The following is an 18108-nucleotide window of genomic DNA, read 5'->3' as shown; positions in this document are numbered from 1 at the left end:
TAACTATACAGGGTGTGGAAAAGAGAAAGGAACTAGCAGAGTAATGAATATTGAGCTACAGGCACAGGTGCTGCAAAGGATTTGAACTTCACAGCTTCTTAAAGTGACAGTGCCTCTTCTTTTTTTCAAACTTTCATAAATTCTCTACATATCTTGCTCGTGACCCAGATTTGAACAGGTTGGCTCTGTGGATACTGGCCGATTGCCAGTAATGATCATTTGAACTATACCTTGCATTTGATTCAGTTTTGGATAGAGATGCTGTGCTATAGACAGAGACCTTTCAGCGAAGGAGAGGGGATAACAAAGGATGAGAACAATTGTTCCCTGTTTGTTACCATTACATTGATCCAGTCAGATCCCATTTCTGGTGAGATGATATTTTTGCCCATCTACACTGGTCCCATTTGCCTGCAATAGTTGGCTAGGTTTTGTTTGGAAAGAACTATAAATGCTGAGGCTTTGCACATAGCCATGGTTGGTTATAACTGAATACTTGAGCAGATTTTTAATTTATAATCCCACAAAGATGCTTTGACTTGCCTGTTGTTGGGCTGCTATAAACACGCAGCCGGGCCCATTCAGAAAATGAATACTGGGTTCCACAGTGAACTCTGCAGACATACCAGTCAGCATCACTGCGGTCCACATACTTAAAAAGAAGATCGGAGGAATTTCCACCTTTGACCTGGTAAAATGAAACAAATTTCATGGTCAACTCATGTGGAGTGACATTCATCCCTGACAAACCACAATCATGACAAATGAGCACATGTACTTAGAATCAGACTTCTTATCACTGACATATAGTACATAGTGAAATATTGTTGTTTTGTGATAGCAGTACAGTGTAAGGCATCAAAATTACTAGAACTTACAAAAATAAATAAACAGTGTAAAAGACAAATCGTGAGGTAGTGTTCATGAAACATTCAGAAGTCAGATAGAGGTAGGTCTGTGAACCCATGAGCATTACATGAAGAAAGGACAAGAGAAAATGCGACTGTATGTGGATGCCAGCATTTTAGTCTCTTCTCACAACTCTTATTGCTCAGCCCCATATTGTGTGCATCGGAGCCCAGAAACAAGCTATGGAAGTTCACTGTAACTTAGTGGCATGTTACAGTAAGCTACAAGTGTACAGGTATTTTAGACAGGAGTCTCCTTCATATGAACCACCCGAACCCCCAAAGGTAGTTACATTATGGATCTGTAAAACTGTCCTCTCCATTGGACTAAGTTGTCCTGTTGCAATACCCATCTTCACTCCATGGCTATACTCTAGATAACAGCACAGTGAAAATATTCCCCTGGATACTGCAAATTATTACATGCTCCATCAATGTCATCCACAGGCTACTGTCTCTCAGCAACACTTACTATCTGTAGCTGATTCTTTGTCAATCCAGAATTTTCACCATCCCATCTGTTGCACTAGATTCAGGTTAGTAAGGTGTGTGACAAACAAAGCTAATCTTCAATAGTGGTGGCACATTTGTATAACAGCGTAACGCTATTACAGCACAAGCAACCCGGGTTCAGTTTGCACAAATTCCCCATAACTGCGTGGATTTCTTCCAGGTGCTCTGGTTTCCTCTCACATTCCAAAGACAAACAGTTGAAAGGTTAATTGGGCAGCAGAGTTCATTGGGCTAGAAGCAGCTTTTACTGTATCTCTAAATAAAACTAAATAAAATAAATGGAATTTTCACTTATCACACTATAAAAGAGTTGACCTTATTTATCCAATATTGTTAAAGTATACAAATATCTTTCACATATTGAATAGCTATCATATGAATGTCTGTGACTATCATTGACATTAACATTCTTGATTTTGTCCAGTCCTACCTTGTCCCTTCCCTGATTGACAAGAAGTTGAAAAGACCAAATATTAAATGGAAAAGAACAAGTCCTCAACAACATTCCTGATGAAGTTTCAACATTTGGCAGAGAATGCTTTCAGTCATAAACTCATAATCACATTTCCCACATCTGGGAAATGGAAGATACGTCAGGTCACCTTAGAAGCACCATCTTCAAGAAAGGAGCTAAATCCTACAATGGTGACTGTAAAGAGCTCTTCCTTCTGTCTGAACAGGAGACATCTGTGCAAGGCTCCTCCTCAGCTGACACTTCCAAGTGACTAAAGAACAAACCCCAAACTTGCAGTGTGAAGTAAATCCATTTTGAGGCACAGTTTGCAGATGATACAAAGTTTTGTGGTGTTGTGGATAGCGTAGGTGACTGGCAAAGAATACAAGATCAGTTACATGGGCAGAGAAATGGTTGATGGAGTTTAACCCAGCCAACTATAAAGTGTTGCACCTTGGTAGGTCAAATGCAAGGAGACAGTACACTGTTAAGGGCAAAACTCTGATAGTGTTAATGAGCAGAGGGATCTTAGGGTCCAAGTTCATAGCTCCTGGAAAGTGGCTACAAAGGTGTCTATCAAGGCATTGAGTTCAAAAGTCAGAAAGTTATGCTGCAGCTTTATAAAACTCTAGTTATGCTTTGGAGAGAGTTCAGGACGTTTACCAGGATGCTGCCTGGATTAGAGGGCAAATGCTATCATGAGAGGTTGGACAAACTTGGGTTGTTTTCTCTGGAGCGGCAGAGGCTGAGGGGAGATCTGATAGAGGTTTATAAGATTATGAGAGACATAGATCGAGTAGACAACAGTATCTTTTTCCTAGGGTTGAAATGTCTGATACAAGAGGGTACACATTTAAGGTGAGAAGGTGTAATTTTACAAGAGATGTGATGGGCAAGTTTGTATTTTTTTTATACAGAGTAGGGGTGTCTGGAATGCATTGCTGTTGATGGTGGTCGAGGTAGATACATTCGGGACATTAAAGAAACATTTAGATAGACACATGAATTTGAGGAAAATAGAAAATCTGGACATTGTGTAGGGAGAAGAGATTAGTTTAGTTGGCCATTTGATTACTAACGTAGTTGGTTTGGCAGAATCCTGAGGGGCAAAGGGCCTGTTCCTGTACTCTACTAGTCTATGTTCTATAATTCATCTCCAAATTTCCCAGACCTAGGACTCAACAACTTTCTTTGTAACTGTGTCTTTAATTTCCTGACCAACAAACCACAATCAGTAAGGATAGACAGCAATAACCCTACCACAATTATCCTCAACACTTGCGCCCCACAAGGCTGCGCCTTTAGCCCCTTACTCAGGACCACATGACCAAATTCTGCTCTAACGCCATCTACAAGTTTGCTGATGATACCACCATAGTGGACCAAATCTCAAATAACAATGAGTAGGAGTACATAAGGAGGCAAAGAGCCAGCGACAAGTAGTCACAACAACAACATTTTCCTAAATGTCAGAGCTAAACAAACAATTTGGTTATTGACTTCAGGAGGGGGCAGTGCATGTGCACCTGGTTACATCAATAATGCTGAAGTCCAGAGAGTTGAAAGCTTCATGTTCCTATGAATGCACATCACCAATAGCCTATCCTGGTCCAACCATATTGATGTCAAGGCCAAAAAAGCATGCAGGTGCCTCTACTTCTAAGGAAGGCTAAAGAAATTCAGCATGGTATCTTTTGACCCTCACCAACACCAACTGATCAATGCACTAGAGAAAATCTGAAAATACATAGGTGTACTTTATACTGCTCAATATGAGATGGATACACTTTCTGCAAAGGAAAACGTCCCTCTTCCCAAGTCAGGAGATACCAGAAAGTTGGTGATCAAGTACACAGGGACGTAATAATTTAATCAGATAAGATCCAAGCTATCAACCTACTCCATGTTCTGGTGAAACTTGCAATGCTTGTCACATTACAATCATGTTACCATTTATTACATTGGAACATTATTAAACTACACTGGTGTGGTAAACTATGTATACCTGTCTGGACACACCCCTCCGCTGACTGCTCCTGTGGCTCCTCCCACAGACCCCTGTATAAAGGCGACTGGAGGCACTGCTCCTCTAATAAAAGCCTATCGTTCACCTCCCATCTCCGAGAGTTATTGATGGTGCAGCAACTGGTCAGTCAAGCAGTGATGTCTGGCATCTCGGTCTCGTGAAAACAGACAAATGTTAAATAAGCGGCAAGGTTACTGCCCAATGGCGCAGAGGGGAGCAACAATGCTTGATATCAAAGGGCAGTCAAGCAGAGATGTCTGGCATCCTTCATACATGGCTGCCTCAAAAGACAGCGCCCTATTAAGTTGGCCAGAAGGTTCCACATTTCAGACAGCAGGTATATCACCTCAGAGCCACTTCATTCCCAATGAAATTCTGCCCTGCCCATCACCACAAAAAACTGCGGAGAGTAGATGACACAGCTCAGCAAATTATTGAAACCAGCTTCCCCTCTACGGGCTATGTCTAAACTTGTCACTACCTCAATAAAGCAGCCTGCAGAATCCAAAACCTCAGCCACTCCAGAGATTCTCTCTTCACCCCCACCCCCCATTGGGTAAAAGCCTGAAATCATGCACTACCAGGCTCAAGGTCAGCTTCTACCCCTCTGTTATAAGAATATTGAACAGTTCCCTTCTAAGATAAAGTGAGCCCTTGATCTCACAATCTATCTCATTATTGCCTTATTGTCTGCCTGCAACTCTTTATTCTCTATCCTGTTATTGTTTTCCCTTGTACTACTTGAATACACAGTTGTAATGAAATTACCTATATAGGTGGTATGTAGAACCATGTTTTCCTCTGTCCCTCAGTACATGTGGCAATAATAAACCAATTCATCAACTTATCCTATGTTTCTGTACCCCTGCAAGTTATTCGCTCTCTTTCACAAGTTCACCACTTTCCCTTTCAATTCTTTTTGCTAGTAATTCATACTAATGAATAATTTACAACAGTTATTTTACCTACCAACATATCTTTGGGATGCTGGAGGAAACCAGCACACCTGGAGGTAACGAGTGTGGTTTCAGAGAGAATGTTCAGGTTCCATATAAACAGCAGCTAAGGTCAAGATCGTGCTGGGTACCTGGTACAGTGCGGCAGCAACACTCACTACAGCACCACCTTGCTGACATGATCTTCACTGCATCATAACACCAAGGGAAATGGAGGGTGTCTCACCCACCATCACACTGATCCATGGCCTATCTGAACCACTTAACATGTCACCTCTCAAACAAGGCAATGATAATGAACCTACCACAGCTTCTGGCTGTCTCAGGAAAAGTGGGTTTTGAAGATCTGAAGCCTTTGCCTTCATCAATCACTAGGAACCATGAAGCAAACTTCTCAACTTGGCTGTCCTTAGAAGATAAGAAGAGTGGGCCATTCAGCCCCTTGTGCCTGCTCTGCTACACATATTGACTGACTTTTACCTCAGTACCATTTCAACACCCATGAATTCCTCAAATATCTAAAAACCTATCAATATTTGCTGTGAACATACAAAACAAATCAGAGGATTCATTTCTGGCTGTGAGAAAACTTCTGTCCTGAGTGACCAGTCCATCTATTTTTCTCCCTTCTGTCAGCTTCATGATTATATTATAAACATACATCAGTAGATCAACAAGAAGTCCCAAACTCAGTACAAATTGATGTTACCACATTAACTGCACCCCTAAGCAATTTCTAATTCTCTCTCATCTATGCTGCACCTTCTGGCATCAAGCTTCCTGCCAAAGAGTGGCTAATCCAGACGAAAAATGGGAAACTCTTCAATTTGCCTTAGCTCATCCCAGAAGAAAGCTCACCCCAAATCAAATCCACTTCTGGGTAAGCGAACCAATATTGGACCCCTTTTCTAAGCCAGTAGTCCCAACTTGAAGCCCTAATTGAACAGTTGGCTCCTTTCTGCAAGACATGTCATTTGTTCACTGCTCTGAATTTGGTCACAGCATGTGGGCAGAGCAAATGATTGAAAAGAAAGCTCTCAAAGAGTAACATTTCCACAGACACCTGGAAATCCCTAGCCCCGACCACTCAAAACGGAATTGAAGCATTGTCATGGTATTGAGAAATTTGAGTCCAGATGTGAGTGTACGCAATGGAAGGAAGGTGCTAGTTCCCAAACTACCCATCTGTATGCCCCATATTTGAATCTGTGGATCCCACATTTGTCCTGTCTGCATTGTTAGAACTCACAGAACTACATTGGAAGCAAGACTTGCTCAATCCCAAGGAACTGCCGTAGAAGGGAAGAAGAAAGCCAAAGTCAACATTCTCACCTCGTTCTTTCCTCGAAACCACTGATAACTGAGCCCTGGGGGACCTGTGGCTTGACAGTAGAGAGACACCCTGTCTCCAACGGTGACATCCTGCGACTTGGGCTGCACAATGATTCGTATGGTGTCCAAGGCTATAGGAAAGGCAGACATCAGTAACCGTAACAACAATGATGACTACAACAAGAAATAGAACCTCCTTGTTCTGCAACATCCCTTTAAGTTTCTTGTTTCCATGTAATCTCATGTCATAAGCACCATCTAATTCTATCTCTCCTCAGCAATTGATTTACATATAAACTACAATTTACTTTACAGCCTTTTTTTTTCTAATAATTGAAGTAGGCCATGAATCTGAATTTGTTGACCAAACCTCTTGATCCAGAAAGATACCAATGAATGTCTTCTAAAACTGCATTAAGTTTGAACAAGACAAAACCTGTAAATGCTGGAAATCTGAACAACCACACAAAATGTTGGAGGAACTCAGCAGGCCAGGCAGCATCTATGGAAAACAGTACAGTGAACATTTTGGGCCTAAACTCTTCAGCAAGACTGGAGATAAAAATGCTGAGGAGGTAGATTTGAAAGGTGGGGAGAGGGGAGCGAGAAATGTCAGGTGAAACCTGGAGGGGGAGGGATGAAGCTATTAGCTAGGAAGTTGATTGGCAAAAGAGACAGAAAGCCATGGAAGAAAGAAAAAGGGAGGCGGGGGAGGAATACCAGAGGGAAGTGATTGGCAGGCAAGGAGATAATATGAGAGAGGGACGAGGGGATGGGAAATAGTGAAGGGGGAGCATGGAGGCATTACTGGAAATTTGAGAAATCAATGTTCATGTCATCAGATTGGAGGCTACTCAAACGGAATATAAGGTACTGTTCCCCCAACCTAAATGTGGCCTCATCCTGACAGTGGAGGAGGCCATGGATGGACATATCAGAATGGGAATGGGAAATGAAATTAAAATGGGTGGCCAATGGGAGATCCAGTTTGTTCTGGCAGACGGAACGTAGATGCTCGGTGAAGCGGTCTCCCAATCTACGTCAGGTTTCACCAATATACAAGAGGCCACACCGGGAGCACCAGACACAGTATATGACCCACAGGTGAAGTGTCGCCTCACCTGGAAGGAGTGCTTGGGGCCTTGAATGGTAGTGAGGAAGGAGGTGTAGAGGCAAGTGAACACTTGCTTCGCTTGCAAGGATAAGTGCCAGCAGGAAGATCAGCGGGGAAGGACAAATGGATAAGGGAGTCGCAAGCAGAGAGTGGGGGAGAGGGAAAGATATGCTTCGTAGTGGGATCCCGTTGGAGGTGGTGGAAGTTTCGGAGAATTATGTGCTGGATGCAGAGGCTGGTGAGGTGGTAGTTGAGGACAAGAGGAACCCTACCTCTGATAGCATGGTGGGAGGATAGGGTAAGAGCAAAAACTACTGGTAATTTTGATACTATTTCTGATCACTTTGAAGGACAGTTAACAGCAAACTATGCTGCATGGCATGGAATCATATCTTTCCAAAGGTGAACCAGTTTGTCAGCTTCAAGGGCAGGTCCTGGGTTCCCACCTCCCAGGACATGTCATCTTGAATTGAACTGACTTTAATTCTTACATCCTTCACATTATATCTCCATCTAAAGGTGCAATTTATAGTAATTTATATAAATAGTATGTACAACAGGACAATCAATATAGTATAGAACTACAATTGTATCAGTGTGAATTCATCAGGCTGATGGCCTGGTGGAAGAAGCTGTCCCAGAGCATGTTGGTCCTGGCTTTTATGCTGTGGTACCGTTTCCCAGATGGTAGCAGCTGGAACAGTTTGTGGTTGGGTCCTTCAGGCCCTTTTTTCACACCTGTCTCTGAAAATGCCCTGAATAATGGGAAGTTCACATCCACAGATGAGCCAGGCTGTCTGCACCACTCTCCACATAGTCCTGCAATAGAGGGAGGTACAGTTCCCATACCAGACAGCGATGCAGCCAGTCAAGATGCTCTCAATTGTGCCCCTGTAGAAAGTCCTTAGGATTTGGGGACTCATGCCAAACTTCTTCAACCGTCCGAGGTGAAAGAGGCACTGCTGTACCTTTTTCACCATACAGCCAGTAAGCACAGGCCAAGTGAGATCCTTGGTAATGTATATACCAAGGTACTGTTCACCCTCTCAACCCCAGATCTATTGATGCCAATAGTGTTTAGCCTGTCTCCATTCCGCCTGTAGTTCACAACCAGCTCTTTTGTTTTTGCGACATTGAGGGAGAGGTTGTTTTCCGATAACACCATGTCAGGGTGATGACTTCTTCTCTGTAGGCTGCCTCGTTATAATTTGAGATAAGGCCTATCGATGTAGAGTCATCAGCAAATTTAACTGGCAGATTGGAGCTGCGGGTGGCGACCCAGTCATGGGTATACAGAGAGTAAAGGAGGGGGCTTAGGCCACAGCCCTGAGGGGCTCCTGTGTTGAGGATCAGAGGGGCAGAGGTGAGGGAGCCCACTCTTACCACCAGCCAGCGATCTGACAGGAAGTCCAGGATCCAGCTGCACAAGGCAGGGTGAAGGCCGAGCTCTCTGAGCTTCTTGTCAGGCCTGGAGAGAATTATAGTGTTGAATGCCAAACTGTAGTTCAAGAACAGCATTCTCACAAAAGCATTCCTCTTCTCCTGGTGTATAAGGATGGTGTGTGGAGCTGTGGCTATTGCATCATCTGTTGATCGGTTGTGTCGGTAGGCGAATTGTAGTGGGTCCAGAGCGGGGGTTAGCAAGCTGCAGATGTAGCTCTTGACCAGCCTCTCAAAGCATTTGCTGATTATTGAGGTGAGTGCAACAGGACCCCAATTGTTCAGACACGTAACCGTGGTCTTTTTAGGTACAGGAACAATGGTGGATGTTTTGAAGCAGGAGGGGAGAGGGAGAGATTAAAAGTGTCTGTAAACACACCAGCTGGTTGTACCGCGCACAACCTGAGTACCTGCCCTGGGATGCCGTCCGGTCCCGCAGCCTTGCGGCTGTTCACTCGTTGGAAACGCCTGCATACTTCAGCCTCAGAGATGACCGAGGTGCAGGTCACTTCGGTGGCTCTCCTCAGGGGCTCAGTTTTGGTGAAGTAGAACCGAGCGTCAAAAAGATCTAGCTCATCTGGGAGAGAGGCAGTGATGTTGGCAGCACTATTGCATGTAGCTTTGACATCTGCGATGCTCTGCAAACTTTACCATAAGCTGCGTGTGTTGTTGGTGGAGAGTTGTGTCTGGATCTTGTCCCTGTATTGTTGTTTCACTGCCTTGATGGCTTCGTGTAGATTGTGGCTGCACTTCTTGAGCTCATGTTGGCTACCGAGAACATTAGCACTGTCTTGCGTTCTTAGTGGGGCTTGCACAGAACTGTTGATCCAGGATTTCTGGTTTGGGTGGACCCTGACCAATTTCTGGGGGACAACATCCTCAAAGCACTTCCGGATGAAGCTTGTGACTGCTTCTGTGAACTCAGAAACATCCTCGTCACGAAAGACATTCCAGTTGACGTCATCAACGCAGTCCTGTAGCAGGAGACTGATTGGCCGGACCAACAGTGGATGGTTTTAACTATGGCTGCCTCTTGTTTCAGCTTCTGCCTGTACGTTGGCAGAAGCAAGATGAAGGAGTGATCTGACTTTCCAAACGGCGGATGGAGGAGCGCTTTGTAAGCATCGCAGAAGGAAGAGTAGCAGTGGTTGAGTATACTTTCTCCCCATGTGCTCACCTGGATGTGTTGACAAAACTTTGGGGAGACCTTGTTACTCATTGTTACCATCGGGAAGGAGGTACAGAAGCCTGAAGGCACTCGCACAGAGATTCAGGAACAGCTTCTTCACCTCTGCCATCCGATTTCTAAATGGACATTGAACCCATGAACACTACCTCACCAATTTTTTTATTTCTTTTTTTTTGCACTACTTATTTTAACTTAACTATTTCATAGATATATATACTCACTGTAATTCATTTTTTCCCTCTATGTTTATTTAGCATGCATTTCATTGTACTTCTACCATAAAGTTAACAAATTTCATGACATATGCCGGTGATATTAAACCTGATTCTGATTCATTTTGATTAGATTAATTTTAATTCAATATTTTATTTTTAATATTAACGTGTTACTTTTTTTATTTTTAAATATTTTAATTTTTTTTATATTTTAATATATAATATTTAAAAATATATAATTATTTTAATATATATTTTTTAAAAATAATAATTTTAATATTCCTAAACAAAACTGTAATGTCTATTTTCAGTGGGAATTTTACAGAAAGCTTCTGGGACGTTCTTGCAGCTGCTCTGATTCTGTTGATAAACTACATGTATTGCCACATGTAATCATGATTTTATTGGTCAGATACTGGCATGTGAGAAACCAATCTGTGTATAGGTGTCTCTGGGGAAGAGTGTTGTGAAGCAGAGGCTTGAGTTTCTGCTCAACTGTTGCATGATATGCATTTCTTCCCATGTATTAATGCTCAGACATCCCAGGACACTTATCTGATGATGCCATCCTTCCTTTAAAATTTATATCCTTTAGTAATACAGGCAATGCAGTGACGTCCCACAGAAAGGACTGCTAGATCGAAGAGTTAATCCACAGTGACCTGTACCTCCAGGGCTCAGGGATCTCACATGTGAACATGTCAATCAAAAAGCAAGGTGTTACGACTTGTGTTTCTCTTGAGCTTCACTGGATCTCAAGAATGGAAAGCCCAGAGTAGGAAGGGGAGTGGGACAAAGGATTATAAGGGTGAGTGACTGGAAGCTCACAGTCATATTTGCATCCTCACTGAAGGCAGAGGTGAACTGACCTCTACAATGAGGAGTTTGCAAGCCAGGATAAAAATAATATTTACCAAGAAACTAGAAGAATGGAATAACATTCTCAATGAAAGCTGGTGTGATATGGTGTGAAACTTAATGCTCAGTACTGATCTAGCACAATGCATCCTCATGTCATCTAAAACTATGATAAACTTCTATATATATGCAGTAGAGAGGCTACTGACTGGTTGCATCATGGCCGGGTATGGAAACACCAATACCCTTGAACTGAAAAGCCTACAAGAAGTCAGCAGGCCAGGCAACTTCAATGGAAAAGAGTAAATAGTCAACGTTTTATACCAAGACCCTTCATCAGGACTAGAGAAAGAAGATGAGAAGTCAGAATAAGATATTCATGTCATCAGGTTGGAGGCTACCACTTCACCCCTTGCTCTACTCTCTATATACATGGCTGTGTGGCTAGGCATAGCTCAAATACCATCTATAAATTTGCTGATGATAACAACCATTGCTGGTAGAATCTCAGGTGATGACGAGAGGGTGTACAGGACTGAGATATGTCAACTAGTGGAGTGGTGCCACAGCAACAACCTTGCACTCAATGCCAGTAAGACGAAAGAGCTGACTGTGGACTTCAGGAAGGGTAAGACGAAGGAACACATACCAATCCTCATGGAGGGATCAGAAGTGGAGAGAGTGAGCAGTTTCAAGTTCCTGGGTGTCAAGATCTGTGATGATCTGACCTGGTCCCAACATATCGATGTAGTCATAAAGAAAGCAAGTCAGCAGCTATACTTCATTAGGAGTTTGAAGAGATTTGGCATGCCAACAAATACACTCAAAGACTTCTATAGTTGTACTGTGAAGAGCATTCTGACAGGCTGCATCACTGTCTGGTATGGAGGGGTACAGGACTGAAAGAAGCTGCAGAAGGTTGTAAATCTAGTCAGCTCCATCTTGGGCACTAGCCTACAAACTACCCAGGACATCTTCAGGGAGCAGTGTCTCAGAAAGGTAGCGTCCATTATTAAGGACCTCCAGCACCCAGGGCATGCCCTTTTCTCACTGTTACCATCAGGCAGGAGATATAGAAGCCTGAAGGCACACACTCAGCGATTCAGGAACAGCTCCTTCCTCACTGCCATCCGATTCCTAAATGGACATTGAACCCTTGGACTCTACCTCACTTATGTTTGATATACAGTATCTCTGATTTTTGCACATTTTTAATCTATTCAATATATGTATACGGTATTGTAAATGATTGATTGATTTATTTATTTGTTTATTTATTATTTTTATTTTTTTCTCTCTATGGTAGTTTATGTATTGCATTGAACTGCTGCTGCTAAGTTAACAAATTTCACATCACATGCCGGTGATAATAAACCTGATTCTGATTCTGATGAGGACTGATTCATGGACCTCTGGTTTCCTCCTCCTGTATTCAATAATCAACTCCTTGCTCTTGCTGACAATGAGTGCGAGGTTGTCATTTGTGGCCAGATTTTCAATCTCCGTCCTATATGCTGATTCGTCACCACCTTTGACCCAGCCAACGACAGTGATGTTATCAGCAAACTTAAATATGGCACTGGAGCTGTGCTTAGCCTCACAGTCATAAGTTTAAAGTGAGTAGAGCAGGGGGTTAAGCATTCAGCCTTGCGGGGCACCTTTGCAGATTGCAATTGTGAAGGAAATGTTGCTGCCAATCTGAACTGACTGGGGTCTGCAAGTGAGACTCGTGAACTAGAGAGGATAACTTCACTCACCCCAACACTGAATTGTTCCCCCAACCTATGGACTCACTTTCAAGGACTCTTCATCTCATCTTCTCAATATCTATTGCTTATGTATTTGTTATTATTATCACTTCTCTTCTTTTTGCATTTGCACAGTTTATTGCCTATCTCACATTGGTTGTTTGTTCATCTTGTGTGCATTGTTCAATGATTCCATTGTCTCTCTTTGTACTTACTGTGAATGCTTGCAAGAAAATGAATCGCGGGGTTGTATATGGTGACACGTATTTATTCTGACAATAATCTTACTTTGAACGTTGAAATGTCCTTGCACTTTCAGGTCAAGCACATGTTCTTCAAGTATGCATCTTCTGTCCCTACATCCTTATAAACAGCAAGTTCCTCTCAGTGTAATGACTTTTTTTCTCTTCTCTCCTTTAATCCTTCTGCCAATTCTTATTAATCTATGTCCTCTAATTTTTCAGCACTTTGCAAAGAAAAAATGGTCTCCTATTTACTCTGTCTAAACCTTAGCTTATTTTACACGTTGGTGGCTGAGTTCAGAATGGCCAAGAAGGAGTCGGAATTGTTGCCAAGAGACAGGGAAAACAGATGAGAGATGGAATCAAGCAAGGCTACAGAGGCAGAATGTGACACCAAGTTTGTGAACTGGCTGATTCAAACACTAACAGTTGCAAGGGAGAAGAATGGAGGCGTGAAAGAGACCAAAGATTATGATTAACTAGATTTTCCAATATTTAGCTGGAAGAAATATTGTCTTAGCTATTTCTGTATGTTGGGCAGGCAACTCAGAACATACTGCTAATGGAGGGCTCAGAAGAAATCAAGTGAGGTAAAGTGGATGAGATAAAAATTTACAAATACAGACAGCATTTAAGGACAAAATACGAGCAACCAGAATGAGCTGGAGCTTTGGGGAACAAGGTCAAGGGAAGAGGAGGTGGACCTTGTGGAAGGGTAGGACCAAAGGGAAGAAATAGGAGATACAAACTACAGAAAGATGATTTCCATAAAGGGTCTCAGCCCCAAACCTTGACGGTTTACTCTTTTCCGTAGATTCTACCTGATCTGCTGATCCCTCCAGCATTTTGTGTGTGCTGCTGTGAAGCTCATGATTGTTTGTGGTAGGCCTGAAATGCAAACTTGAGCTCCGGGGAAGGAAACAAAAAGGCAATGGATACAATTTGAATAAAATACCAAGCCCAATAATTGTCAAAATGATAGGTAATACAAGATGATAGACTAGGTTGCCATAGAAATCTCAATGGTTATGTCAAGGAGCTTTCCAATTCTCCCAGCAACATGATAGAATTGTACTTCTTTGGTTAAAACCATTACTGAAACAGAAGGTGGAGATAAAGATCCCTGAAAATGGCCATACTTTATTCAAAAAAGACAATCATTTTTTATAGAAATTGGACCAGATCCATATGTAACATTGCAGACTTGCTTGTTCTATGCAGAGCAATTAATATAATAACAAGGAAGTTAGTTACAACAAAACTTCAAGCAAGTACCATCAGAGAGTGTGGAAGGTTTCTCTTTTAGTAATTGTTCTTTTTTTATCAACCTTATGTGATTCTGATGCCATTACTGTTACTATATCATGTGATTTTTGATTTTAGAGACAGGCATAACTTAAGGTTGTTTGGTTACAACCTGGGGACAGTCTGTAACATCAAGAGCATGCAGATGAGCATACCAACTACAGAATGGGGTAAAATTGATGATGAACATTTCATTATAAATGAAACTGTATTTATGCCTAATACATTAGAAACAGTGTTTTCTCAAGTACTGCAGACCACAGCAGATGCAGTGTAGCAAGGGATCTGCCCCAGTTTTGCAAAAGGATGACACTCTAATTGTAATCAGCACGAAAGAAGAAAACCTCAAGTTCCTGGGGAAGTTTGTAGGAGACTGCACGAACATCATGTGCATCTTAAAATCAAGCACATGTGCTTTGATGTAAAAGAAAAATTATCTATTTTAGTTTGAGAACAGATGAAAATAGATTGCAGTCAGTTCATGAGGAAGTTGAAGTAATTGTCAGAATCAGAAAATCCAAGAGTGTTACAGAGCTCCTGTTACTTCTAGATATGTACAAACTACAGACACTTTGCCCGTGTGGATAGATTCACCAGATGTTATAGAAAGATCAGCCAATTTATCAATTAAAAGTTATCAAAAACTCAAAGTGGTAAACTCAAGTAGTGTCATGTGAAGGCAGCACAATACTGGAACATTTAGTGCTGCTGCCTCTCAACCCCAGGGACCTGAACTCTGACCTTAGGTGTTGTCTGTGAGGAATTTGTGCATTTCCCCTGACTTCTGGTGTTCTAAGCTTGTCCTACATCCCACAGACTGCTGAAAGATGTGTTAGTGGCAGAAAGAGACATGGGGGCACATGAAGGAAAGAGGAAGTAGGATGGATGGGATCACTCCCCTGGGGGAACATAACCACTTAAGGCACCAGTCCATCTCTGGAAAGGGTCTACAAATTCATTCCATCAAGATCATTGTGGAAAAGAAGTGGGCAAGTTTTTAGTGTTAATTGACAGTCATTCGGGTAGTTAGAAGGAAAGAACAAGGAGTCATGCCCCTCTACAGTACATTAGCGAGAAGAATTAAGTAGAATCTTTGTCACACAATGATCAGTAAATTAATTGTTTCAGGTCAAGAAGATTGGAATCAAACAGTTTCACTTTTTATTATCACCAGCTTCAAAAAGTGAAGAAATTAGATTTGTAGAGTCATAAGTGCATTTAGCACTAAAGAGGGCCCTTGGGTGCACTGAGTCAACCCTAATCATCTGATGCTCATTCAGAAACTCCAGTACGAGACATCTGGATTGAATCCAAGTCACGAAACAGTGGCGTCTTGGCCAATCATCCTTTACGAACCATACCCAGGAAAAGGAGCAGAGGAAGCTGTGAGTACTATTTAAGAAGAGTAATCAAGATCATTCAAGAGGGTAGAGAATTCAGAAATCGGAAGCGTAAAGGCATTGGGCAGCCTACTTCAATGTTCCTAAAAGTTAACTTGCAAGGTGAGTCAGCAGTGAAGAAGGCAAATGCAATGTTAACTTCCACTTTATAAGGCATTGGCCAGACCACAATTGGAATATTGTGAGCACTTTAGAGCCTGTATCTCAGGAAGGATGTGCTAGGCCTGGAGGTGGTCCAGTATGATGCAAGTAACGAAAGGCCTGATGTATGAGGAGTGCTTGACATGGTTGGGCCTGTACTCAATGGAGTTCTAAAGACTACAAGGGAATCTCATTCAAACCTATCATACTGAAAGGTGCGGATAGCGTGAGCATAGAGAAGAAGCTTCCATTAGTTGTTCCATTAGAGTCTAGGATCCAAGGGGAAGAGCCTCAGAATAAAGGAATTTTTCAACCAGCTGATGGTGTATGTGTGGAATTTGTTTCCAAAGAGTGTTGTAGAGGCCAAATCATTGGGCATTTTTAAAGCAGAGATTCAAAGATTCCTGATTGGTAAGGGGTTAACAGTTATGAAGATAAGGCAAGAGAATGGGGCTTAAAAAAAGATCAGCCATGACTGAACTATGTTTAAATTATAGAATCTCCAGATGATTATGGACTACTCAACAATGGCAGCACCACCATAAAGACGGCAGGGAGTACAGAAATCAATACACTTAGTTAGATTCGTGAACTTCATAATACATCCAATTATTTAATAATGGAAGTAATGTATTCTTGGTTATAGCCAATGGTTAAGACTATCATCCCTTACAGAGTCAGACTGTGAGTGCCACTGAAGTTCTAATACCTCATGGTCATAAGTGTGCAGATTCGGCTATGGGAATCATTTGAGTTAAAGAACCCCACTAAGTTCACATACTTTACATGGTAGATGGACCCAAGAAACTGGAGCCTGCTAAAAATAAAATGGAAGAATCAGAGAAATAGGCTGAAGAGAGAACAAGTAAAGAAAGCAAAATCTGTTGAGATGGGTAGATACAAGTTCCAGGAACAAACTGAAATTGAAATGTCTACCAGATCAGTCACCTTAGTGGATCTTGAATCTCTCTCTGGAAATCTGTTACCCAGCTATAAACCCATCATGCCCATTCTCTCCCATGGTCCTGACATTTCTCACCCAGCACCGTTCTCTGCCCAGTAATTCCTCTGCAGTCTCCTCAGTCACAATAGATTGTGGAGAAAATCTCTCTGGGTACACACTTACTGGTGACAGGGCGAGGAAAGATGACCAGTCAAATTGAGCCTGCAATCAATTGTTTAGGTATGCCTGTTTAAAGTTTTAGATTTATAGCCGCTTCAAGATCTGACGAAAGATCATAGACCTGAAAAATTAAGTCTGTTTCTCCTCCCATAGCTGCTGACTGACCTAAATACTTACCGCAGTTTCTGTTTATATTTATGATTTCCAGAATATCAACAATTTGTCAACGGCATAATTTTGCCTCTGTATAAAAAATATGCTGTTTTTGGTAGTAAAGAGTTCCATTGGATTTTTCTTAAACAAGGCAAAAGAATTTGAATGCAGGCCTTGAAAAATGAGTGAGGAATGACCAAAAATATATTGCATGTGCCACTGTTACAAAATTATGAATAGATATCAACACAGTGGTATATCTAATTGAGCATTTCTCCCAAAACTTCAATAAACACAGGCTCACTCCTAACCTTTAGAGCTGTCTGTGTGGAACTAACACATTTTCCCTGAGATCACCTGGGTTCCTTGGAGTACAGCAGTTTCCCCCCACATCTCCAACACATACAGGTTGGAAAGTCAATTGGCAATGAAAATTGTCAATAATAGAGATACGGGGGAATAGCTGACTGGGAAAATTGAAGGTGGAATGGGATTGTTCTAATGAACCAGCTGAGACTCAATGATCTCACAGAATGGTCTCCTTCTGTGTAAAGAGGAAATGTGGAAATGTTTGATAAGCATCCCTCAGGATATGTAGACAACAGGTGCAGAAGTAGGCCAATCGGCCCTTCGAGCCAGCACCGCCATTCACTGTGATCATGGCTGATCATCCACAATCAGCACCCCGTTCCTGCCTTCCCCCATATCCCTAGACTCCGCTCTCTTTAAGAGCTCTATCTAACTCTTTCTTGAAAGCATCTAGAGAATTGGCCTCCACTGCCTTCTGGGGCAGAGCATTCCATAGATCCACAACTCTCTGGGTGAAAAAGTTTTTCCTGAAACTCCGTTCTAAATGGCCTACCCCTTATTCCTAAACTGTGGCCTCTGGTTCTGGACTCCCCCAACATTGGGAACATGTTTCCTGCCTCTAGTGTATCCAGTCCCTTAATAATCTTAAGTTTCAATCAGATCCCCTCTCATCCTTCTAAAT

General features: G+C 42.1%; 1 protein-coding gene across 3 annotated transcripts in view; it reads right to left on the bottom strand.

The window, feature by feature from the left end:
- The window catches only part of malt2 (MALT paracaspase 2), a 68630-nt gene that overhangs the window by 41112 nt on the left and 9410 nt on the right, over window positions 1–18108 (bottom strand). For all 3 annotated transcript variants that reach the window (XM_059991541.1, XM_059991540.1, XM_059991542.1), the window contains exons 4-5: window positions 6190–6320; window positions 544–688 (exon numbers count right to left, since the gene is read on the bottom strand). In XM_059991541.1, the coding sequence (XP_059847524.1) occupies window positions 544–688; window positions 6190–6320 (276 nt within the window). The remainder of the gene's footprint in view (window positions 1–543; window positions 689–6189; window positions 6321–18108) is intronic.

Source organism: Hypanus sabinus, chromosome 16, assembly GCF_030144855.1.
Source record: "Hypanus sabinus isolate sHypSab1 chromosome 16, sHypSab1.hap1, whole genome shotgun sequence".
Classification (NCBI taxonomy): Eukaryota; Metazoa; Chordata; class Chondrichthyes; order Myliobatiformes; family Dasyatidae; genus Hypanus; species Hypanus sabinus.
This window is presented reverse-complemented; position numbering and strand designations above follow the sequence as displayed.